General features: G+C 43.1%; 2 protein-coding genes across 3 annotated transcripts in view; both read left to right on the top strand.

Moving 5' to 3' along the window:
• Positions 1-1,081: 1,081 nt before the first annotated feature.
• On the top strand, positions 1,082-5,937 carry tmem44 (transmembrane protein 44). Its single transcript, XM_071344885.1, has 10 exons — positions 1,082-1,419; positions 1,513-1,642; positions 1,758-1,845; positions 2,150-2,313; positions 2,420-2,506; positions 2,692-2,859; positions 2,982-3,122; positions 3,347-3,451; positions 3,564-3,710; positions 5,638-5,937. Exons 1-10 carry the CDS (start codon positions 1,238-1,240, stop codon positions 5,764-5,766), a joined length of 1,341 nt encoding a protein of 446 aa, XP_071200986.1. The 5' UTR covers positions 1,082-1,237; the 3' UTR covers positions 5,767-5,937.
• Positions 5,938-16,122: 10,185 nt separating this feature from the next.
• The window catches only part of LOC139540880 (polyamine-transporting ATPase 13A3-like), a 69,846-nt gene continuing 61,430 nt past the window's right edge, over positions 16,123-24,538 (top strand). For both annotated transcript variants that reach the window (XM_071344905.1, XM_071344904.1), the window contains exon 1: positions 16,123-16,302. The gene's annotated coding sequence lies outside the window, so the exon portion shown is untranslated. The remainder of the gene's footprint in view (positions 16,303-24,538) is intronic.

Below are 24,538 nucleotides of genomic sequence, written 5' to 3'. Positions count from 1 at the left end.
TTTTGTGGTGTTTTTGGCTCTCTTATGAGTGTTTGCAATATTTTCCCTGACTATGTGCTCAATGTACCATCGAACTGCCACAACAAAAGCCTCAACGAGGTACTTGAAGCTATAGCCAGGGAGGAAGAGGCGAGAGGTTTTACCCCACCCAAAATCTGTCCACGAAAATAAACCCACGATGTGAGGAATTTGTGTATGGCGTTTAATGAGTGTCTGTCGAAATTGGGCAACAAAAAGATTAATTGCTAATTTGCTACGTGAGGCTTATTTGATCGAATATACGTTTCATCATGGTTAGGTTGTTACAAAAGCACTGATAAGTTGGCGCACGTGGCATTTCGGCAACTTACACAGCAAACGACTACAGTATATCGGAGTTGTGCCTGCTGTCATAGAGCTAGATAGAGGACTCATCATGAGTATTGTCATTCAGGGTTTCCACCATTTTAATGTACTTAACTGGGTAGGCATTCCTATGAGTTGGGAGCATTCAGCAAATGAACAACAATTTACTTATTTAAAATGGAGATAGCATGGGCAGCGCCATTGAGGCTGTCACAGACTATAATAGCACAGATACAAAGATGAATCCTCTATTTATCTCTATGGCCTGTTCACACGGGTATCTGCCCTCTCATTGGCTAGAATGGTCCCACCTGATCTCACCTGCCTTCCATCTTTGAGGACGGGCATTTCCATTGTTTGAGCTGTCACTCGAATATCAATATAATAGACAATCTTTGCTATTGCTCACCTACATTTTTTTTCGCAAGAGAACTGCCCTTTATCTTTCAGTGTACAGCAGAAATGTGTCTGACTGTACCATTAGAAATGTGTTCCTTGGTTTGCAATTGATTTGCTTTGTTGCACATGACTGGTGTACGCAATTATGTCCAAAGCGAAGTACATTAAATGTGCCTTATAAATTCTTTAAAATGTGACTATCATATTAATATAAATTCAATTGACCGACTTTCTTATTACATCTACCTCAATTTTATTTTAGGAAAGGCATCAACATGCCCTGGCAAGATCTTGCGTTTAAATTCGTATATTGAACCAGTGGTCTCTATTGGGCAGCGCTTTTGTGAAGTAAATTTGCATGTGATCAGGGCACAATTGCGCACATCTTTTACATACCTGTGCTGGGCACCACCTGTCGCTCGCGCCACTGACGCAACTGGTCATATTTACCATTCCATAGATTTGTATTAGGTCAACGGCATAGTTAGAAGATATGGGAGTGGAAGCACAGAGTGTCACAAATGGACAAAGCAGATCAGAAAGCCTGTCGTTTGACTTTACGTCGTGGTGGCGCCACGACATTATATCGACCTGTTTTTCAAACAGACACAACGTTTGCATCTCGACCGGACTCGTCTGTTTGTCGGTGCTTCTTTTGATAATATCATGTTTTATGTGAGTATGTGGGTAATTACGCATTTAAACCTGGAGTAAAGGCTACTTATTATAGTTGTTTTACTTAACTTTTGTCCGAAATGCTTGTTCAAGGCTGGTATGTCTGAGATGCAGAGGCCGGGACAGGAATTCCGGCAAGGAGGCAGGCTGTGTCCTCTACTGTTTCTTTGGCAATTTGTGCAGCACCGTCGGGGCAGTTCTCTCCAATCAACTGTCTATTCAGGTGACAAAACGACATATTATTTCCAGACGCTGTATGGGTCTATACTGTATAAGATCATGATTACCTGTTACCGCCATCACTATATTCCATGTTTCTTCCATTGTGATTGTTTAAGGTCATAATGGGTGGTTTTATGGCAGCTGTAGAAGTTATTCATTTCATCTCCATCTTCCCGATATTTTTGTGTTGGAACACCAGAGCAGGTAAGCGAGAGGGTGGGTCCCTTTTACACATGTATCACTTTTGCCTTTTTTCCCAGAGCTGCTCACAATAGCCCTTTTGGCACAGCTTGTGCTTTGTATCCTGTCCCACAAGCCCTTATCAACACACTACACTTGCACAATGTGCATAGGCAAAACAGTAAAGAAATGTTTTATCTATAAAGCCGAGATACCAAACAAATGAGGCTGAAGAGGGCCTTGTGAAATATATATATTTTTATGTTTCAATGGGCAACGTTCAGTCAGCAGAACTGCAATCCTTAACCTTCGCCCCCTTTCCCCTCAGAGAAGAGGCTGAGGATGATGAAGAGGAGGAGGAGGCAGAACTTCATGGCCGTGTCTCTGCTGTTGGTGGTGGGTGGAGGGAGCTACCTAACCTCCAGGACCAGCCATGGGCTTGTAGACAGACCTCTCACTGGGAGAAGACTTCTTCTCACTGACCTCCTGCATGTAAGTGTGCAAATTCTCCTATGAAATCACTCTTCTATTACATCCCATAAATTCCAGAGTGACCTTTTCAATGGCTCACTGACTACTACGCTGTCTTCTTGGGCAGGACCGTATGGAGGTCCTGGGTTACATTCTTGGTCTGCTCTCTTTTGTGATTGCCTGGACCTCCAAGTTCCCTGACCTCTCCAGAGCAGTAAGTGACACCCCATCATAGTCCACGTCCTTTCATGTCTGAGTTGCCCATACTTTGCTGTAATGTCACAACAGTCCCTCAAAGCCAACTGTTATGTAGTAAAACACGGCGTTATACATAACATAATGCTCACTGCAATACTGCATAATGACCGTAGCACTTTAACCTCTACGTTGATCTTTTAGCACAGAGGGAAGAGTTCAAGGGCACACGTGTCCTCGGGGTTGCTGTGCTCTTTGGCCGGTGCCCTCTACACCTCGGCCATATTACTTTACGACACCCAGTATGAGTTTGTACTGAGAGCCATGCCGTGGCTCCTGGCGTCAACGTGCTGTGCAGCCCTGGATCTTGCTGTATCCTTCTCAAGCTTATGAATATGTGAATAGAATATCGGGTCATCTCCCTGAATTGACCGAGTTCTAATTTAATTGAACCCCAACGCCCCTTTTCAGTTTTGTCTTGACTTTGTGGTCAGATCGTGGTCCTGTCCTGGTGTAGGAAGGGTACCCCTGAGCAGCAGCCTGGAGGGGGTTCTCCAGATACAGAGAGTCTCCTGGGCGGCTCCTCTCCCCCCACTCAGCACAACCCCAGTTGGAAGACAAAACAAAAACACCCAGTAAGCCTATAGTCCTGTCTTCATATGCCCGGGTTGAGGAGCTGGACTCTGAATGTCTGATTAAATACTTACTTGTATTGGAATGAAAGACCAACTAAAGATCTTTAAGCTACAGAATAAAAGACAAAATGGCAGTTTGAGAACTCTCATATCCAGGCTTTGCTTCACACAGTATTTGATAATCCTCTTTTTAAATAAACACCACTCTTATTTCCTCATGCGAGTTGGACTTGGGTGGAGCTCCTCTCCAGGTTCTCTCCAGTAAGAAGAATCTAAAGTTTGCTGACATGGGGCATTACATGGATGTCAACATTCAACCCGTGCGAAAGGTGAGGGTCAAGACTTCTTCAGAACGTCTGCCGTGGGCAAAGTGTTTTTTTTTTAACTTGACATAGAACTCAGATTTGTACCTCCTTTACTTACTTCGATGTATGATTTCAGGTGTGTCTGAAGGAGGTGACTCTCTCTAGGGAGGAGGGGGTTTCAGAGAGCCATCCCCTCAGGAGGACAGTAAGGGTAGTGAGAGTGGACGAACCCTGCACCTCCGAAACGTTCTCAGACTCCTCATCCCTCAACTCGGATCTGGAGGTCAGATGAAGACAAATCTTTATCCTTTATCAACAACTTTACTATTATGTAAAATCATCTTCTACAGTGAGATATGGTCCGGGTCTTCTGAGTTAGTGAAGTGTAGTATGTGGTAGTCAACAGATGTGAACTGTAAAACCACTTTCTGCCACAAGGTGGTGATAGTGTTCAACCATCCTCCACACACTAGTTGCTTGGGATTTATCTACACGTCAAGGAAGCCGATCATTTTCTGTCAGAACACATTGCAGGCCTATTACCAAGTAATGAAGGTCAAATCAAGACCTTTACCTGCAAGCTCTTCTGAAGTGCTTTGCTTGCCAACTTACTATTTATTTAACTTTACTTTATTACGCTCAGGTCTTCCCATGTGAACTTGCTATTCTGGTGCCGTGACAGTCCACTCATAACCAACCTGTCATCCTCATAATTAGGAAAAGTTTATAATGGTTAGGGTGAGCGTGCGATGTCTTTAATGCCTTGTGGGAAATTCATTTTCTATTGGCACCCTCACATCTTTCGAATAATGGTGCTCTCTGTGGTTTCGCAGAAAGCCAAGTCACAGAGGATGTCATTTAATCTGAAACAATTGCAAATGGTGTGAGGGAAAACAATTGGAACTTTATACTATTCACCAAACAGGAAAAAGATAATTATGTGAACCTCCCCTGGCTAAGTGCATTAAAGAGCAGTAGGGCCCAAACAAGGGTTCAGAACATTCTGTAGTTAACATGGCTGAATTGAGTCATTGTCATTTTGTCAGCAGTGGCATTCTATAGCTATGGGCTGTAGTTTGTACATTATGAGGTTTTTCATCCGTTTACTTAACATCTCAAATGTTATTTGCCTTTGGTTAGCATTAACTATGGTCTGATAAAGGTCAGACGTCCAGTTACTTAGTAATATATGATGGGGGTTCAGTTTGTCCGTTTAGTTCCGTCGACACGTATTGCATAATCTTCGATCACTAACACTCAGACAAATCATCCATAAGTGGGGATGGGCTGGCAGCCTGACACCTGGTACCTGTTTCCTTTAGGTCTGAAGGGCTGTCTGGATTCTTTGAATGTAATGCCCCTCTACCTTCATTTCTATTATATAGTACTAGACTGTCTAGGGCCATGCAGCTGTAAAGTTGTTTGGTCTTATTTGGAGAACAAACAGGTCAAGTATTTAAAGCATTTAATTTACTACTGAATGATCTAAAAATAATTAGTATAAACCATGATGCTGACAAAGGCTTTAGGTCATTTTTGCATATCACTATTTGCTTTTGTATTGAATTCTCATGAGGAAATAATAAAGGCCTTTTGCAATTTGCCGGCTACATAAACTCACCACAGGGCTCTGTATAAGTGGTCTGTTTTCTTGTTACTCTGAAAACAACCCCAGCCACAAGAAAGCTGCTTGGAATTCCCATTAGTATTGTTTTTTTTTTTTGCTCATTTCTGCTGAGTGCTTGTTCAAGTTGAGGTGAGGCAGAGGGGTTGAATTGTTCAAGATTTGCATTGTGGCCCCATTATTCTGCTTTTAAAAATCAAGTGTTGAATAGCAGGGCCATTCTGCCTCGCAAGCAGGCACAAAATGGTTGCCTAGTCTATAGGGGATTTGTCACTCAGCTCTGCTATTTTGGGAGCTGTTTACGGCCTCCTGTGTGTTGGTTGCTGGTCAGGGGCTTGGCTCAATATTTTGGACACTGCTCTCCAAGGACTGAGGAGTTTTTTGGTTGAACATGTGACCACATTGAGTATCACAGTTTGCAGGTTGCAGTGAACATTTGTGTTTTTATTGCAGTGTAGAATATTTCCTTAGACCAAGAACACAATGTAATTTAAGAGGTAGACAAACAATGTGTCAACCATAATGAATATGCATAATGGGTAAACGGTATCTCTGCCCTGTAACAACACAACTGTCTTCTCTCCAGTGGGATTTTGAAGACGCAAATGCACAGTGGAACAAACTGCAAAAAGAGAAAGTGGATGGGTTTCCCCTGCAAGAATGGCCAAAGAACCCAAGCCCAAAACCCATCTGCAGCTGTGGTGGCATCATTTGACAGGCTGGGAAGCGGGTATAAAGCAGAGTGGGTGAAGGTGAAGTGGCGTGATAATTTCAAACACTGGTGAATGACCTGGTAACACTTCCTCATTACATCACATGGTCAGATCTGTGTTTGGATTGCGAATAAGAAAGATAATAAAAGTGCAAAAATTGATCTGCCATCAAACTTTCTGTTTTTGTCATGTCTTATACTCATTGGGTTTAATAAGTTATTGGTTTGTTGACATAACAATGTGGACATTGAGCCAGCTGGTTTTAGTTTCATGAAAGATTCAATTAATGGGTTCAATTACTAATGGATGCACTGTATGGCAGTGCATCTGATTCTCTTTGTAAGTTTGTCAACTACAGATGCTGTCATCGCTACTCAGATGCTCAGCTAGCCTCAGACAGCTTTCCTGTAATGGGTTTGCACCACTCATTAAACGGATGACACCTAGACTCCTCATCAGCTTGGCTTTTGCATGGACTGCACTAAATAACGGGACCCATTCGGGATGTGTCACCGTAGACCACCCTTAATAAAACAATATCGCTCCATGTCCGCCTCGGAAGGTCAAGGGTTCACTTCCTAGATTTTCCTAGTCAGGCCAGGTTATCAGGGCTGAACTGGAAAAGGCTCAGCAGACCTGATTGGGGCCAGATTAGAGGACAAGGGCTCCTCTGTCCTTCCCAGTAGCTCCCAATCCTCTGCCTGTCTGGCCTGTTTCTCTAACTAGCGGATAGTATGGTGCCAGAGTTGTTTTAACTGATGTGCATTCAAGCGACTTCCCTGGGTTCTAATAAAAGGACAATAAATATATTCAAGCAAAACTGTGAAGCACATTCTTCACCACATTACATATCCTTTGACATGTCTGCTGAAGACATTGGTCTGTGACAAGAATGACTGGTATCCAAGAAATTGATTAATATATAAACAGAAATATAAATGCAACAATTTCAATTTTACTGAGTTAGTTCATAAGGAAATCAGGCAATTGAAATAAATTCATTCACATGACTGGGCAGGGGTGCAGCCATTGGTGGGCCTGGAAGGGCATAGGCCCACACACTGGGGAGCCAGGCCCAGGCCCAGCCAATCAGAATTAGTTTTACCCCACAAAAGAGCTTTTACAGACAGGAATACTCCTCCAGTTTCATCAGCAGTTTGGGTGGCTGGTCTCAGACAATCCTGCAGGTAAAGAAGCCAGATGTGGAGGTCCTGGGTTGGCGTGGTTACATATGGTTTGCGGTTGTGAGGCCGGTTGGACGTACTGCCAAATTCTCCAAAATGACATGGAGGCGGCCTATGGTAGAGAAATCAACATTACATTTTCTGGCAACAGTTCTGGTGGACATTCCTGCAGTCAGCATGCCAATTGCACATTCCCTCAACTTGAGACATCTGTGGCATTATATTATGTGACACAACTGCACATTTTTGTGGCCTTTTATTGTCCCCAGCACAAAGTGCACCTATGTAATTGTCATGCTGTTTTAATCATCTTCTTGATATGCCACACCTGTCGGGTGGATAGATTATCAAGGCAAACCAAATTTGAGAGAAATACACTTTTTTTGTATCTTCTATTTCAGCTCTTGAAACATGGGACCAACACTTTACATGTTGAGTTTATATTTGTTCAGTATAAATGGTAGGCCAAATAAATGCTTCAGAGTTCAAGTAACAGACATCTCAACATCAACTTTTCAGAGGAGACTGCGTGAATCAGGCCTTCATGGTTGAATTGCTGCAGAGAAACCACTACTAAAGGGCACCAATAAGAAGAAGAGACTTGCTTGGTCCAAGAAACACGAGCATTAGACCGGTGGAAATCTGTCCTTTGGTCTGAAGGGTCCAAATTTTAGATTTTTGGTTCCAACCACTGTGTCTTTGTGAGACGCAGAGTAAATGAACGGATGATCTCTGCATGTGTGGTTTCCACCGTGAGGCATGGAGGAGGTGTGATGGTGTGGGGGTACTTGCTGGTGACACTCAGTGATTTATTTAGAATTCAAGGCACACTTAACCAGCATGGCTACCACAGCATTCTGCAGTGACACGCCATCTCATCTGGTTTGTGCTTAGCGGGACTACATTTGTTTTTCAACAGAACAATGACCCAACACACCTCCAGGATGTGTAAGGGCTATTTGACCCAGAAGGAGAGTGATGGAGTGCTGCATAAGATGACCTGGCCTCCGCAATCACCCGACATCAACTCAATTGAGATGGTTTGGGATGCAGCCAACAAGTGCTAAGCATATGTGGGAACCCCTTCAAGACTGTTGGACAATCATTCCAGGTGAAGCTGGTTGAGAGAATGCCAAGTGCAAAGCTTGGCTACTTTGAAAAATCAAAAATATTTTTTGATTTGTTTAACACATTCTTGGTTACTACATGATTCCATATGTGTTATTTCATAGTTTGTCTTAACTATTATACTACAATGTAGAAAATAGTAAAAATAAAGAAAAACTCTTGAATGAGTAGGTAGGTGTGTCCAAACTTTTGACTGGTACTGTATTTACAAAAGTATGTGGACACCCCTTCAAATGAGTGGATTCGGTTATTTCAGCCACACCCGTTGCTGACAGGTGTATAAAATCGAGTACAAAGCCATGCAATCTCCATAGACAAACGTTGGCAGTAGAATGGCCTTACTGAAGAGCTCAGTGACTTTCAACGTGGCACCATCATAGGATGCCACCTTTCCAGCAAGTCAGTTCGTCAAATTTCTGCCTTGCTAGAGCTGCCCCGGTCAACTGCAAGTGCTGTTATTGTGAAGTGGAAATGTCGAGGAGCAACAACGGCTCAGCCACAAAGTGGTAGGCCACACAAGCTCACAGAACGAGACTGCTGAAACACGTAGTACGTAAAAATTGTCTGTCCTCAGTTGCAACACTCACTACCAAGTTCCAAACTGCCTCTGAAAGCAATGTCAGCACAAGACCTATTCATCGGGAGCTTAATGAAATGGGTTTCCATGACCGAGTAGCCGCACACAAGCCTAAGATCACCATGCCAATGCCAAGCGTCGGCTGGAGTATTGTAAAGCTAACACACACACATCTAAGTAAAGGAATGGAATTTAGTAAGAATATGGATGAGCAATGTCAAAGCGGCATAGGCTAAGATACAATATATAGTATAGAATACAGAATATACAGTCGTGGCCCAAAGTTTTGAGAATGACACAAATATTAATTTTCCCAAAGTCTGCTGCCTCAGTGTCTTTAGATATTTTTGTCAGATGTTACTATGGAATACTGAAGTATAATTACAAGCATTTCATAAGTGTCAAAGGCTTTTATTGACAATTACATGAAGTTGATGCAGTCAATATTTGCAGTGTTGACCCTTCTTTTTCAAGACCTCTGCAATCTGCCCTAGCATGCTGTCAATTAACTTCTGGGCCACATCCTGACTGATGGCAGCCCATTCTTGCATAATCAACGCTTGGAGTTTGTGGGTTTTTGTTTGTCCACCCGCCTCTTGAGGATTCTCAATGGGATTAAGGTCTGGGGAGTTTCCTGGCCATGGACCCAAAATATCGATGTTTTGTTCCCCGAGCCACTTAGTTATCACTTTTGCCTTATGGCAAGGTGCTCCATCATGCTGGAAAAGGCATTGTTCGTCACCAAACTGTTCCTGGATGGTTGGGAGAAGTTGCTCTCGGAGGATGTGTTGGTACCATTCTTTATTCATGGCTGTGTTCTTAGGCAAAATTGTGAGTGAGCCCACTCCCTTGGCAGAGAAGCAACCCCACACATGAATGGTCTCAGGATGCTTTACTGTTGACATGACACAGGACTGATGGTAGCGCTCACATTGTCTTCTACGGGCAAGCTTTTTTTCCGGATGCCCCAAACAATCGGAAAGGGGATTCATCAGAGAAAATGACTTTACCCCAGTCCTCAGCAGTCCAATCCCTGTACCTTTTGCAGAATATCAGTCTGTCCCTGATGTTTTTCCTGGAGAGAAGTGGCTTCTTTGCTGCCCTTCTTGACACCAGGTGATCCTCCAAAAGTCTTCGCCTCACTGTGCGTGCAGATGCACTCACACCTGCCTGCTGCCATTCCTGAGCAAGCTCTGTACTGGCGGTGCCCCGATCCCGCAGCTGAATCAACTTTAGGAGACTGTCCTGGTGCTTGCTGGACTTTCTTGGGCGCCCTGAAGCCTTCTTCACAACAATTGAACCACTCTCCTTGAAGTTCTTGATGATCCAATAAATGGTTGATTTAGGTTCAATCTTACTGGCAGCAATATCCTTACCTGTGTAGCCCTTTTTGTGCCAAGCAATGATGACGGCACGTGTTAACTTGCAGGTAACCATGTTTGACAGAGGAAGAACAATGATTCCAAGCACCACCCTCCTTTTGAAGCTTCCAGTCTGTTATTCGAACTCAATCAGCATGACAGAGTGATCTCCAGCCTTGTCCTCATCAACACTCACACCTGTGTTAACGAGAGAATCACTGACATGACGTCAGCTGGTCCTTTTGTGGCAGGGCTGAAATGCAGTGGAAATGTTTTTTGGGGATTCAGTTCATTTGCATGGCAAAGAGGGACTTTGCAATTCATCTGATCACTCTTCATAACGTTCTGGAGTATATGCAAATTGCCACAATACAAACTGAGGCAGCAGACTTTGTGAAAATGTATATTTGTGTCATTATCAAAACTTTTGGCCACGACTGTACATATGAGATGAGTAATGCAAGATATGTAAACATTGTTAAAGTGACATAATTACAGTGGCTAGTGTTCCATTTAAAGTGGCCAATGATTTCAAGTCTGTATATAGGCAGCAGCCTCTCTGTGCTAGTGATGGCTGTTTAACAGTCTGATGGCCTTGAGACAGAAGCTGTTTTTCAGTCTCTCGGTCCCAGCTTTGATGCACCTGTACTGACCTTGCCTTCTGGATGATAGCGGGTAGAAAAGGCAGTGGCCTTCCTGTGACATCGGGTGCTGTAGGTGTCCAGGAGGGCAGGTAGTTTGTCCCCGATGATGCGTTGTGCAGACCGCACCACCCTCTGGAGAGCCCTGCGGTTGTGGGCGGTGCAGTTGCCGTACCAGGCGGTGATACACCCCGACAGGATGCTCTCAATTGTGCATCTGTAAATGTTTGTGAGTGTTTTAGGTGACAAGACAAATTTCTTCAGCCTCCTGAGGTTGAAGAGATGCTGTTGTGCCTTCTTCACCACACTGTCTGTGTGGGTGGAACATTTCAGTTTGTCACTGATATGTACGCCGAGGAACTTAAAACTTTCCACCTTCTCCAATGCTGTCCCATCGATGTGGATGGGGGGTGCTCCCTCTGCTGTTTCCTGAAGTCCACAATCATGTCCTTTGTTTGTTGACATTAAGTGAGAGGTTATTTTCCTGACACCACACTCCGAGAGCCCTCACCTCCTCCCTGTAGGCTGTCTCGTCGTTGTTTGTAATCAAGCCTACTACTGTTGTGTCGTCTGCAAACTTCATGATTGAGTTGGAGGAGTGCATGGCCACGCAGTCATGGTTGAACAGGGAGTACAGGAGGGGGCTGAGCACACACCCTTGTGGGGCCCCAGTGTTGAGGATCAGCGAAGTGGAATGTTGTTTCCTACCTTCACCACCTGGGGGTGGCCCGTCAAAGTCCAGGACCCAATTTCACAGGGCAGGTTTTAGACCCAGGGCCTTAAACTTAATGATGAGCTTGGAGGGTACTATGGTGTTGAATGCTGAGCTATAGTCAATTAACAGCATTCTTACATAGGTATTCCTCGTCTAGATGGGATAGGGCAGTGTGATGGCGTCATTACATCATCTGTGGACCTATTGGGGCGGTAAGCAAATTGAAGTGGGTCTAGGGTGAAAGGTAAGGTGGAAGTGATATGCTCCTTGACTAGTCTCTCAAAGCACTTCATGATGACAGAAGTGAGTGCTACGGGGCGATAGTCATTTAGTTCAGTTACCTTTGCATTCTTGGGTACAAAAACAATGGTGGCGATCTTGAAGCATGTGGGGACAGCAGACTGGGAAAGGGAGAGATTGAATATATCAGTAAACACACCAGCCAGCTGGTCTGCGCATGCTTTGAGGAAGCGGCTAGTGATGCCGCCTGGGCCGGCAGCCTTGCGAGGGTTAACACGTTTAAATGTTTTACTCACGTCGGCCACAGAGAAGGAGAGCCCACAGTCCTTGGTAGCTGGCCGCGTCAGTGGCACTGTGTTATCCTAAAAGTGGGCAAAGAATGTGTTTAGCTTGTCTGGCAGCAAGACGTCAGTGTCCGCGACATAGCTGGTTTTCCTTTTGTAGTCCGTGATTGTCTGTAAACCCTGCCACATACGTCTTGTGTCTGAGCTGTTGAATTGCAACTCCACTTTGTCTCGATATTGACATTTTGCCTGTTTGATTGCCTTGCGGAGGGAATGACTACACTGTTTATATTCTGCCATATTCCCCGTCACCTTGCCATGGTTAAATGCGGTGGTTTGTGCTTTCAGTTTTGCGCAAATGCTGCCATCTATCCACAGTTTCTAGTTAGGGTAGGTTTTAATAGTCACAGTGGGTACAACATATCCTATACACTTCTTGATAAACTCAGTGACTGTTTGCACACCTCCATATTATTCTTAGTGGCTAGCCGGAACATATCCTAGTCCGCGTGATCAAAACAATCTTGAAGCGTAGATTCTGATTGGTCAGACCAGCGTTGAATAGTCCTTAGCATGAGTGCTTCCTGTTTGCATTTCTGCCTATAGGAAAGGAGGAGCAAAATGGAGTCGTGGTCAGATTTGCCGAAACACCAACTGCGAGCCAGGCCTAATCGCCCAACATCAGTGCCCGACCTCACTAATGCTCGTGGCTGAATGGAAGCAAGTCCCCTCAGCAATGTTCCGACATATAGTGGAAAGCCTTCCCAGAAGAGTGGAGGCTGTTATAGCAGCAAAGTGTGGACCAACTCCATATTAATGTCCATGATTTTGGAGTGAGATGTTCGATGAACAGGTGTCCACACACTTTTGGTCATGTAGTGTATCAACATGAATTATCCTTAAGACATTGGCATTTCCTTTCATATTGCACATCTATAAAGACGTATTACCATATTTGTCTCAAACTCATTTAACATGCTGAAAACAAAGAGATGGTGTCAGGCATGCAGAAACCAGCACAGCACACATGCATATTGTAAATGCAGGTCCTGAAACCTGAAACCAAGTCACTGCCAGTGCCTTGTATTCATTCTGATGTCGTCTGAGTGCTGAGCTGGCGTTCCCCAGCCTTTGGGTTGTAAGGGGACAGGGCCTGAGATTTATTATTTTCCCTTCTGAGACTGGGGCAAATGACAACAAACTGTCTTGTCCATATAAATATGTGGAATTCTGTTTGCACAACTGACTGGGAGCAAGGATTAAAACATCTGAAGCAGCAGTCCTGAATGGGCTTTCTTGTTTTTCTTTAGGATTGGTGAGTACGTCATAGAAGCCCACGCTTTGAGGGAAGATAGATATGGGAGGTATTCAAGCCGGTCTAAGCTATTAGAGCTTTTGCTCATCATAGACTATGCATATGCTACAGGGCCTTCAGAAAGCATTCAAACCCCTTGACTTTTTCCACATTTTGCTGTGTTACAGCCTGAATTTAAAATAGATTAAATTGAGATTTTGTGTTACTGGCCTACACACAATATCCCATAATGTCAAAGTGGAATTATGTGTTATTATTTATTTATTTTTTACAAATAATAAAAAAAGAAAGACTGAAATGTCTTGAATCAAGTATTTAACCCCTTTGTTATGGCAAGCCTAAATAATTTCAGTATTTTTGGTGGGACTTAAGTCACATAAGTTGTATGGACTCTGTGTGTAATAATTCAAAGCACTAAAGTAATACTGCAAAGCAATTCACTTTTTGTCCTGAACACAAAGTGTTATGTTTGAGGAAAATCCAATACAACACACTACTGAGTACCACTCTCCATATTCTCAAGCATAGTGGTGGCTGCATCATGTTATGGGTATGCTTGTAATGGTCCACCAGACACTGGGAGATTACCCTTTCAGCTGGACAATAACCTAAAACACAAGGCCAAATCTACACTTGTGTTGCTATCCAAGAAGACAGTGAATGTTCCCGAGTGGCCTCGTTACAGTTTCGACTTAAATCTACTTGAAAATCTATGGCAAGACCTGAAAATGGTTGTTTAGCAATGATCAACAACCATTTGACAGAACTTGAATAATTTAGAAGATAATAAAATGGTGTTGCACTATCAACATGTGGAAAGCTATTTTATACAATGGGTGGGTCTAATCCTGAATGCTGATTGGTTAAAAGCGCATTCCAGCCAGTGTCTATTCTTCAAGTTACCACTGGCTAAGTTTATGACGTAAAAATGCCTATTTACTCTGTTTCATCTGACTGCGCAATCCACTGTTTCATCAGCCCAGCCAAGCAATTAATAAACTTGATTTGTATAAACCTTGCTGTCTGTCTCCAACATTTGCACCATTGTTTCAATATTCAAATTCGATCTCCAGCTGTCCCATTGTAATGAACGTGTCGGGAGTCGGGACGAAACAGACAGACAGGCAGCGTTTCTCAATCAGTCGAAATCATGAATCAGCTGGCATAATTTTTATGGATATTTCAAAGAAATGTCAATTGAAAAAAGGTGCAATGAAACGAAGTGCAGCTAGTTGCAGTCTTTCCAGCTTCAGTTTGAAGTGATTGTGTTAGCTGTGTTGTTGGCTAGCTCCTCTGAACAACAGTGTCCTGAGGAGTGAGAAATGTTCTATGCCAGGTGAAATTGTGCTTCCTTTGCTCATTGTTATGGATGTATCCAAATAAATGTCACTAGAAAACAACTTAAACAAATGCACTGGGGAGAATGTCTCCCCCACATTCTGAAATTGCATTTTTGTCACCCCCAGTTTTATAATTGGAATGGGATACAGAACGAGGTAACAATGTGCTTTAGGACAATGCAGATGCCTCCAAGCGGTCGGATAGGCTGTTTGGAGTGTTTATACGACTGGATTTAAAAATATATATATATATTTAGGTCCCCCCCACTTCTAAAACCAAAGTTGCGCCTTTGAGCAACCGAACCGATAGGACGAACGACCAGCCGGCTTGGGCAGCAACCCTAGATTTGTGTCGGGACTATTTATTGTGGAAGGATTAAATAGTATGAATAAATTCAGCAAAATAAAGTTTTTAATGAAAATATGTCAATCATTATTTGAATATGTTGGTAACCTGTTGTATAAAAGTGATAATGCCGTCGAAGCCGGTGTTTGGAGGATATATTGGCACAGTTTGCCGACCCTCGACTTAGTCTCGGACCTAACAACCCCCATTCCAATATATCCTCCAAACACCAGCTTTGAGGGCATTATCACTTAGAGACTTTTCCAGAAAGAATCATAGCTGTAATCTAATCGTTGCCAAAAGTGCTTCTACAAAGTATTGACTCAGGTGTGAATACTTATGTAAATGAGATATTTCTGTATTTCTTTTTCAATACATTTGCTTTAATTTCTAAAAACTTTAATTTTTGTCATTATGGGGTATTGTGTGTAAATGGGTGAGAAAAAATATCAATTTAATCCGTTTTGAATTCAGGTTGTAATACAACATGTGGAATAAGTCAAGGGCTATGAATACTTTCTGAAGGCACTCAAATTCTTGGATGCATTCAGATTCAGTTTTCAAATTCGGTTCTCTAAATTCAGATTCAAAACCAGAGAGATCCTGGTACTTTGCCAGCCAGGAATGGTAGAGAACAGATAGAATAACACGCTCTCTGTGGTAAACATAAGCTTCTGGCCATTTCTGAAGCCAATGTGGCATGTTTAAATGTATTTTCTTCATATAAATGTGTCTAGCGTTTTAACCGTTTTGGCTATAAGCTATTATGACCCCATCCCTAAAAGCATAGTCTCTTGAACATGGACGTGCCTTCTGTCCCCTCTATGATGAGAACAGGCCGCACACATTTTGAGTTTAGAGTGTGTGTCATATCTATAAATGTAACCACTTTTGAGGTAAAATATTTTTTTACAACCATCCATTTCATAAATGGGAGATATTAGAGATGTGAAAAAACATGGTTGTGTATCTCAATAACTAAAGCCCTTTTTGAGGATTGGCCACGTGTCTATTCATGCTGTGGCTATGCATGCAGAGTACAAGCATGAATGAAATGTAACGCAGAATTGTAATGTTTAAAGACAACAAATGTGACCCAACGAGGTGAATGAATAGAATATATCATAAGGAAAGAATGTGTGCCATTTCACCTTGCGTAGGTTTTCTCGTGATCTCATATCCTGTGACAAACATCCTCTTGGTAAGTGAGCCAGTTTCAGGCAGTTCATTCGACGACTCATTCGCTCGCTCTTCCACTGAGCTGTCAAACACTTTAGATATTAAAATATAGATGGCCAGCTAGCTAAGGAACTATATGACTCTTCAACAACGTTTTCCCATTTAACAATAGCTGTTCTCGTCTTACTATGACTCTCAGGTGATCTTCAGAGAGTCCAGGTGGTTCTGGTAAGTGTCTTTATTAATTTCATTTGAGCCCTCCACATCAACCCATGTACTGTTGGAGCGTGCTATATAGGCTAGCTAGCTGTCTATAAGAAAGCAACCTAGCTACAGTGCCAGTCATCCTCAGCCAGGAGTGTAGATAGACCTGGTCGGATTGCGTTCCCATGTGTATAATCAAATGGGGAAGCCTCATGTCGGTTGTTTGCCGTCTCTCCTGACCCAAGTAAGTAGTTTCACATTGACAGCTGAAAGAGTAGAGCTAGCGAGATACACTCATGATATTATCTGAAGAAAACATAAGCTAATTTAGCTAAGCTTTGCTAGCTGGTATTGTATGCCGTTTATGACAGAGTTGGCTGGCTAAGATGACAAAACAACACGACTATTTGCTTTTGCTACTAACTAACGTTAGGTAACTAGCTAGTGTATCATCGCTGTCTGGCTCTGTATCTAATTAGTGGCTACTGCACTGCTCTCAGGCGGGCAGGTCTGCCGGTTTTGACTAGCAGAAGTGACTTTTCGTACAAGGTTAGGAGAATTTACGCAGCAGGTTAGGAGTATTAACGTAGCAGGTTAGAGGAATTCGTTTTAAGGTTTTAAAGCTGGAATCCTTAGTTACTACATCCATCTTTGGACGTATAAATTAAAGATATACCCATTGATTCTTGAATATAACAAAAAAAATGCCTTATTAACTTCAACTGTTGTACCCCATCAGAAACCAAAATATAAGCTTGTTTTACTCCAATGTTTGTAAACAAACACTGTATAGCCTCAAAACATGGTTAAAACTATAATTGTTATATCATGGATAGTCAGTCCTTGCATCCATAGCTCTCTATGGATTTGAGTGGTTACATTTCTCCAGGCCCATCACTCAGGCTATACAGTAAAAAGCTATCTCAGAGGGCTAGTTAGGGACTGTCAATAAATTTCACAATGTTAATTAGGCAATATTTTCATGTTGCACACCTTTTAGTTCTCATTAAATGCTTTCAATATTTGTATATACATTTCTACAATGTATAGTATGTTTGAAGTTTTTAAGTCATTGAAATTTGGAGCTATTGGAATGTAACATATTGTCCCATGTACATTGTGTAACTTACAAATTTACCCTAACTAGCCCCATAGGGATATCCAAAGTCAACCCAAATTATGCTTGGGTTGTGTGCTTCTGGACTCTGAATTGATGATCACTTGGGTGCTGCCAGCTGTGAGCATGTGTGAAACAAGACCAACCTTCATTGACGTTGTGATGCAGTCACAACCACAAGTCTCACAACGCTGTTTTAGACGTGACTGACATCATGACCCAAATTATTCTATTTACAGGTCGTAGTACATTTTGACAATAAATGTTTAACTCAAATCGATGCCACATAGTCTGTTTCCTAAATGAGAAGTAGATTTTTTTAGTGGCAGTTGCTCATTCAGGAAATTAGGGCTTTGCCCAAATCAAAGAAATTAAGTAAACCTTAGGATACAAGTGATCAGCCTGATCAAATCACATTTTATTTGTCACATGCTTCGTAAACAACAGGTGCAGACTAACAGTGAAATGCTTACTTACAGGCCCTTCCCAACAATGCTGAGAAAATATAAAAATATTAACACAAGGAATAAATACACAACGAGTAATGATAACTTGACTATATGCACAAGGTACCAGTACCGAGTCGATGTGCAGGGGTACGAGGTAATTGAGGTTGAGAGGTATGTGTGTATATGTATTTATATTAGTGGTGCGCAGGTCAGCTGTTTGTTCACCCGCCCGCAATTGCTAATAACCCATTCGCAACCGCCCAACTATATGTGGAAATCTGAGGTTTGCACCCAACCATAACTCGCTAATATAGAAACTGCGCTGGAGGCTACAGTCAGACTGCGGAAGTATTTTGTTGACGGGGTGCATGATTATGTTTTGCATGATTTAGATACGTCTCTGCTTATAATTTCTGACATATTGGTACTTTTATTTTTTTTGTAAGTCATCTCTGTAATTAGATGCATGCAGCTTCTCTTCTGTCATTATATGTTGCCCTAGAAGACTAAATAAACCCTTGCTCACCAGAACGTCATAAATCGTTTCAATCTAGTTGACATCGGGAAAGTTTTCTGTCATCCCTGCTTTTTTTTGGAGCAAAGTCGTTTAGGAACTGGGGAGAAAATGTAATAACAAAAGAGAACTGGGAAGTTTACAAATGACATTTGCATTCTCTCAAGATGCTGAAAGGAAGAATATTTCTTCACACCTGTTCTCAAGTTAACATTTTGCCTACATTTGGCGTATAAGTTTACAACTAGAAATTATTAATCCTGCAGGAGTTAATATTAAAGCTATATGAGGTTAAAGGTCTACAGTCAGTCAAGATTTCAGTTTCCATTTAATCCATCTGAACAGTAGGCTACAGTTTCCATAATGTGCCATCGGACTATTGGAAGTCCCTAGCTGTGTTCAATTACCCATACTACATACTTAATGAGTATATACTACATACTATTAGTTCATTTGTAAACCAACGGTATCCTTTCAGTTGAGCGTACTAGAGCTTTGCCTGTCTACAGGAAGTTGATGCTGTTGCTATGCAACCTTTTGCTAGCTTTTTTTAGCATAAAATACTAGCTAAACATCATACGACTTGAGGTGTGTTCGTAAATTCAATCTGGAGTGCCAGAGTGCGCTCTGAGTGTTCGTAAAGTCAGTGTTCTCAGATTGTCAGTTTGTAAATTCAGAGCATTTCGCTCTCGGAGCGTTCAGAGCGCACACTGAACGCTCTGGCCGAGGAGTAGGGTTGATCTGAGAGTTCTGACCTCACAACGGCAGTCAAGCACCCAAACTAACGTTGGCTAGTTACTTCCAGACATAAATGAGAGGACATCTCACTCTGGCCATTTTACTCGCCCTAGCAGAGCTGGTTAGGCTGTTTTCATGTTATCCAGAGCGTTGGTTACTGTAACTGTGCTGTGCTGCTGGCAACAATTTAATTACGCTTTTTTTTAATGAAGTTTACTGACACCAGTTATATTCCACGGGTGTTGAGTGTTCGTAAATTCATCAGTGATTCTGGGTTCTGTCACACTCAGACGAAAGTGCTCTGAAATCGGAGTAGATAACCAGAGTGAATTAATAATGTCCATTGAGAAACGCAATGTCTATACCACTTAGCTAAGAATGATGAATAATCAAGTCAATAAACGTTGGGTAGTTAGTTAGATGGCATTAGAGGTCGACCGATTAATCGGAATGGCTGATTAATTAGGACAGATTTGTACCTTGTCAGCTCGGGTGATTCAATCTTGCAACCTTACAGTTAACTAGTCCAACGCTCTAACCACCTGATTACATTGCACTCCACGAGGAGCCTGCCTGTTACGCGAATGCAGTAGAAGCCAAGGTAAGTTGCTAGCTAGCATTGAACTTAGCTTATAAAAAATAATCAATCAATCATAATCACTAGTTAACTACACATGGTTGATGATATTACTAGTTTGTCTAGCGTGTCCTGCGTTGCATATAATCGATGCGATGCGTATCGTTGCTCCAATGTGTACCTAACCATAAACATCAATGCCTTTCTTAAAATCAATACACAGAAGTATATTTTTTTAAACCTGCATATTTAGCGAAAATAAATCCAGGTTAGCAGGCAATATTAACCAGGTGAAATTGTGTCACTTCTCTTGCATTTTTTGCACGCAGAGTCAGTGTATATGCAAAAGTTTGGGCCGCCTAATTTGCCAGAATTTTACGTAATTATGACATAACATTGAAGGTTGTGCAATGTAACAGGAATATTTAGACTTATGGATGCCACCCATACTATGACCAATAAGCATACTACATGCTCAATTTGTCACAATTTGTGCACTTAGTATGAATATTCAAACACAGGATGAGTAGGTTAACCACCAGTTCCCTCCATATTACTGGCCAACGTGTAATCATTGGAAAACAAACTGAACGATTGACCTTCCTACCAAACGGGACATAAACTGTAATATCTTATGTTTCAACGAGATGTGGCTGAATGACGACACGGATAATATAGAGCTGGCTGGCTTCTCTGTGCATTGGCAGGACAGAGCAGCTACATCTGGTAAGACGAGGGCCAGGAGTGTGTCTATTTGTCAGTAACTGTTGATGCGAGATCTATAATATTAAAGTAGTCTTGAGGTATTGCTCGCCTGAGGTAGAATACCTCATGATAAGCTGCCGACCACACTATTTCCCCAGAGAGTTCTCATCTATTATTCGTAGCCGTATATTTACCACCACAAACCGATGCTGGCACTAAGACCGCACTCAACGAGCGGTGTAAGGCTATAAGCAAACACGAAAATGCTCATCCCGAAGCGGCGCTCCTAGTGGCCCGGGGACTTTAATGCAGGCAAACTTAAATCCGTTTTACCTCATTTCTACCAACAAGTCACATGTGCAACCAGAGGGAAAAAACTCTAGACCACCTTTACTCACCAAACAGAGATGCATACAAAGCTCTTCCTCGCCCTCCATTTGGCAAATCTGACCATAATTCTAACATCCTGATTCCTGCTTACAAGGGAGAACTCAAGCAGAAAGTACCAGGGACTCGCTCAATACGGAAGTGGTCAGATGACGTGGATGCTACTCTACAGGACTGTAGCGTAGCACAGACTGGAATATTTTTCTGGATTCATCCAATGGCATTGAGGAGTATACCACCCCAGTCACCGGCTTCATCAATAAGTGCATCGATGACGTCGTCCTCACAGTGACCATACATACATTTCCCAACCAGAAGCCATGGATTACAGGCAACATCTGCACTGAGCTAAAAGTTAGAGCTGCCGCTTTCAATGAGTGGGACACTAATCCGGCCACTTACAAGAAATCCCGCTATGCCCTCAGACGAACCATCAAAAAGGCAAAGCGTCAATACAGGACTAAGATTGAATCCTACTACACCGGCTCTGACACTCGTTGGATGTGGCAGGGCTTGAAAAATATTACGGACTACAAAGGGAAACCCAGCCGCGAACTGCCCAGTGACTCAAGCCTACCAGACGAGCTAAATGCCTTTTATGCTTGCTTCGAGGCAGGCAACACTGAAGCATGCATGAGAACACCAGCCGATCCGGACGACTGTGTGATCACGCTCTCCGTAGCCGATGTGAGCAAGACCTTTAAACAAGCTCATCACGAAGCTCAGGACCCTGGGACTAAACACCTCCCTCTGCAACTGGATCCTGGACTTCCTGACGGGCTGCCCCCAGGTGGTAAATGTAGGCAACAACTCATCTGCCACGCTGATCCTCAACACAGGGGCCCCTCGGGTGCGTGCTTAGTCCCCTCCTGTACACTCTGTTCACCCACAACTGCGTGGCCAAGCATGACTCCAACACCACTAAGTTTGCTAACGAGAACAGTGGTAGGCCTGATCACCGACAACGATGAGACAGCCTATAGGGATGAGGTCATAGACCTGGCAGTGTGGTGCCAGGACAACCTCTCCCTCAATGTGAGCAAGACAAAGAAGCCGGTCGTGGACTACAGGAAAAGGTGGGCCTAACAGGCCCCCATTAACATCGACGGGGCTGAAGTGGCGTGGGTCGAGAGTTTCAAGTTCCTTTGTGTCCATATCACCAGCGAAATGTCATGATCCAAACACACAAGACAGTTGTGTAGAGGGCACGACAGCACCTTTCCCCCTCAGGAGACTGAAAAGATTTGCACTCTGTCCACAGATCCTCAAAGTTCTAGAGCTGCACCATTGAGAGCATCCTGACCGGTTGCATCATCGCCTGGTATGGCAACTGCTCGGCATCTGACCATAAGGCGCTAAAGAGGGTAGTGCGTATAGCCCAGTACATCACTGGGACCAAGCTTCCTGACATTCAGGACCTATATGCTAGGCGGTGTCAGAGGAAGGCCCAAAAAATAGCCGTGTTGTCATTTAAAAAATTAAAATAAATGTTTATTTTAGTAAACTCTATTTCTTGAACTGCATTATTGGTTAAGAAAATATAAAGGGCTTGTACGTAAGCATTTCACGGTAAGGTCTACACCTGTTGTTTTCGGCACGTGACATACAATTAGATTTTCTTGCTGACGTTGAGGGAAAGGTTGTTGTCCTGGCACCACACTGCCAGAGCACTGACCTCCCTATAGGTTGTCTCATTGTTGGTTGTCAGCAAACTTAATGATGGTGTGGTAGTCGTGCGCTGCCACACAGTTGTGGGTGAACAGTGAGTACAGGAGGGGACTAAGCAAGCAACCCTGAGGGGCCCCCGTGTTGAGGGTCAGAGTGGCGGATGTGTTGTTAGCTACCATCACCACCTGGTAGTGGCCTGTCAGGAAGTCCAGGATCCAGTTGCAGAGGGAGGTGTTTAGTCCCAGGGTCCTGAGATTAGTGATGAGCTTGGAGGGAACTATGGTGTTGAATGCTGAGCTGTAGTCGATGAACAGCATTCTCACAGGTGATCCTCTTGTTCAGGTGGAGGAGGGCAGGAGTGCAATAGAGATTGTGTCATCTGTGGATCTGTTGGGGTGGTATGCGAATTGGAGTGGGTCTAGGGTGTCTGGGATGATGGTGTTGATGTGAGCCATGACCAGCCTTTCATAGCATTTCATTGCTACAGATGTGAGTGCTAGCTGGCAATAGTCATTTAGACATGTTACCATGGCATTCTTGGGCACAGGCCCTATAAAATCAGTCCCCCCCCCCCCCCCCCAATTCTGTTTTGTTTTTCCAGGTTTCTGCTCTCAATCACACTTAAAATAAACATTTTAATTTAAGAGGTTTTTGGGAAACCCTTTCTATCTACCAGAAGACTTTTCACTAACACAAAGTGGTACACGTGTGCACCGCACATACAGAGATAGAGAATTATCATTGTCTCTTCAGAAAGTTGCAGGAAATACGAATAACTGATGCATTCTGTTAATTTGTTACGATAAACTTAGGCTATTTAATAAATATTCAATATATTTAGTTGACTTAAGTTCAATTCATTTTTGACTATTGAATTCCATTTGTCTGGATTCCATCTGCGTTCTCTGCCTCGCAGATTTTATAGGGTCTGCTTGAAACATGTGCGCAACCTCTCCCAGACTGGGTCAGGGAGAGGTTGAAAATGTCAGTAAAGACACTTGCCAGCTAGTCGGTGCATGGTCTGAGTATGCGTCCTGGTAATCAGTCTGGCCCTGCGGCCTTCTGAATGTTAACCTGTTTATAGGTCTTACTCTCATCGGCTACGTAGAGAGGGATCACACAGTTGACCGGAACAGCTGGTCCTCTCATGTTTGGTTCAGTGTTGTATGCCTCGATGCGAGCACAGAAGGCATTTAACTCGTCTGGTAGGCTCACGTCACTGGTCAGCTCGCGGCTGGGTTTCCCTTTGTAATCCGTGATAGTTTCCAAGCCCTGCCACATCCAACAAGTGTCGGGCCGTGTCTCGACTTGACAGTTTGTGCAGCTTTAGTGCTCTGATGATGGAATTCTGACAGCGTCATGCGTCTACATTTAAATGTCTACAGTGTCCACGTTGTGTCCGGATTCCCTTATCCCGCGCTATATTCAAATGCCAGTATGCGTTCTACAAACAGTGGATTATGGTAAATATAATAACACAACTAATTGCAGTAGCTAACTAGCGAGCTAGCCTCTGTAGCTAGCAAGCAACACTAAAGGGATTGTAAAAGGGTTAGCATAACTCTAGCCAAACCAAAATTATATTTTCTAAATATTTGCTACCCCCTCACATTTGAGGTCAACAAACACGTTCCTCATGCTAGGAACGTATTTCCTCCAACGCTATAATGAAAATGTTTCTCTTAGTCCCAAAACATACGTTTTCTGGATACTTGTGGGAGCAGTGTTGATGGCGTCGCTCATTGTATGCGCTTTCAGTAGCCTGATTGCGTCCAGAGGAGAAATCTGCACACAATGCATCCCTGACCACCTGTTGAAGTGGTCAGCCAGATCTGAACACAATCAGACCACAAAACGACTTTTGTGTGTCCCGTTTTTTTCAATGCGGTCTTCGTATTTTGATAGAAAAGTCGCATGTAAGTGTCAAGTGTTTACACGACCAGAGCCGGCGCAGTAGGATTCGATTTTAGTCCTGTATTCACGCTTGATGTAGTTGTCGGAGGTCTTAGTGGAATTCTTATAAGCGCCCGGATTAGTGTCCCACTCCTTGAAAGCGGCAGCTCTAACTTTTTGCTCAGTGCGGATGTTGCCTGTAATCCATGGCT

The sequence above is a fragment of the Salvelinus alpinus genome, chromosome 16 (genome assembly GCF_045679555.1).
Source record: "Salvelinus alpinus chromosome 16, SLU_Salpinus.1, whole genome shotgun sequence".
In the NCBI taxonomy this organism is placed as follows: Eukaryota; Metazoa; Chordata; class Actinopteri; order Salmoniformes; family Salmonidae; genus Salvelinus; species Salvelinus alpinus.
Note: the sequence above shows the minus strand (reverse complement) of the source record. Positions and strands in the feature narration are given on the sequence as shown.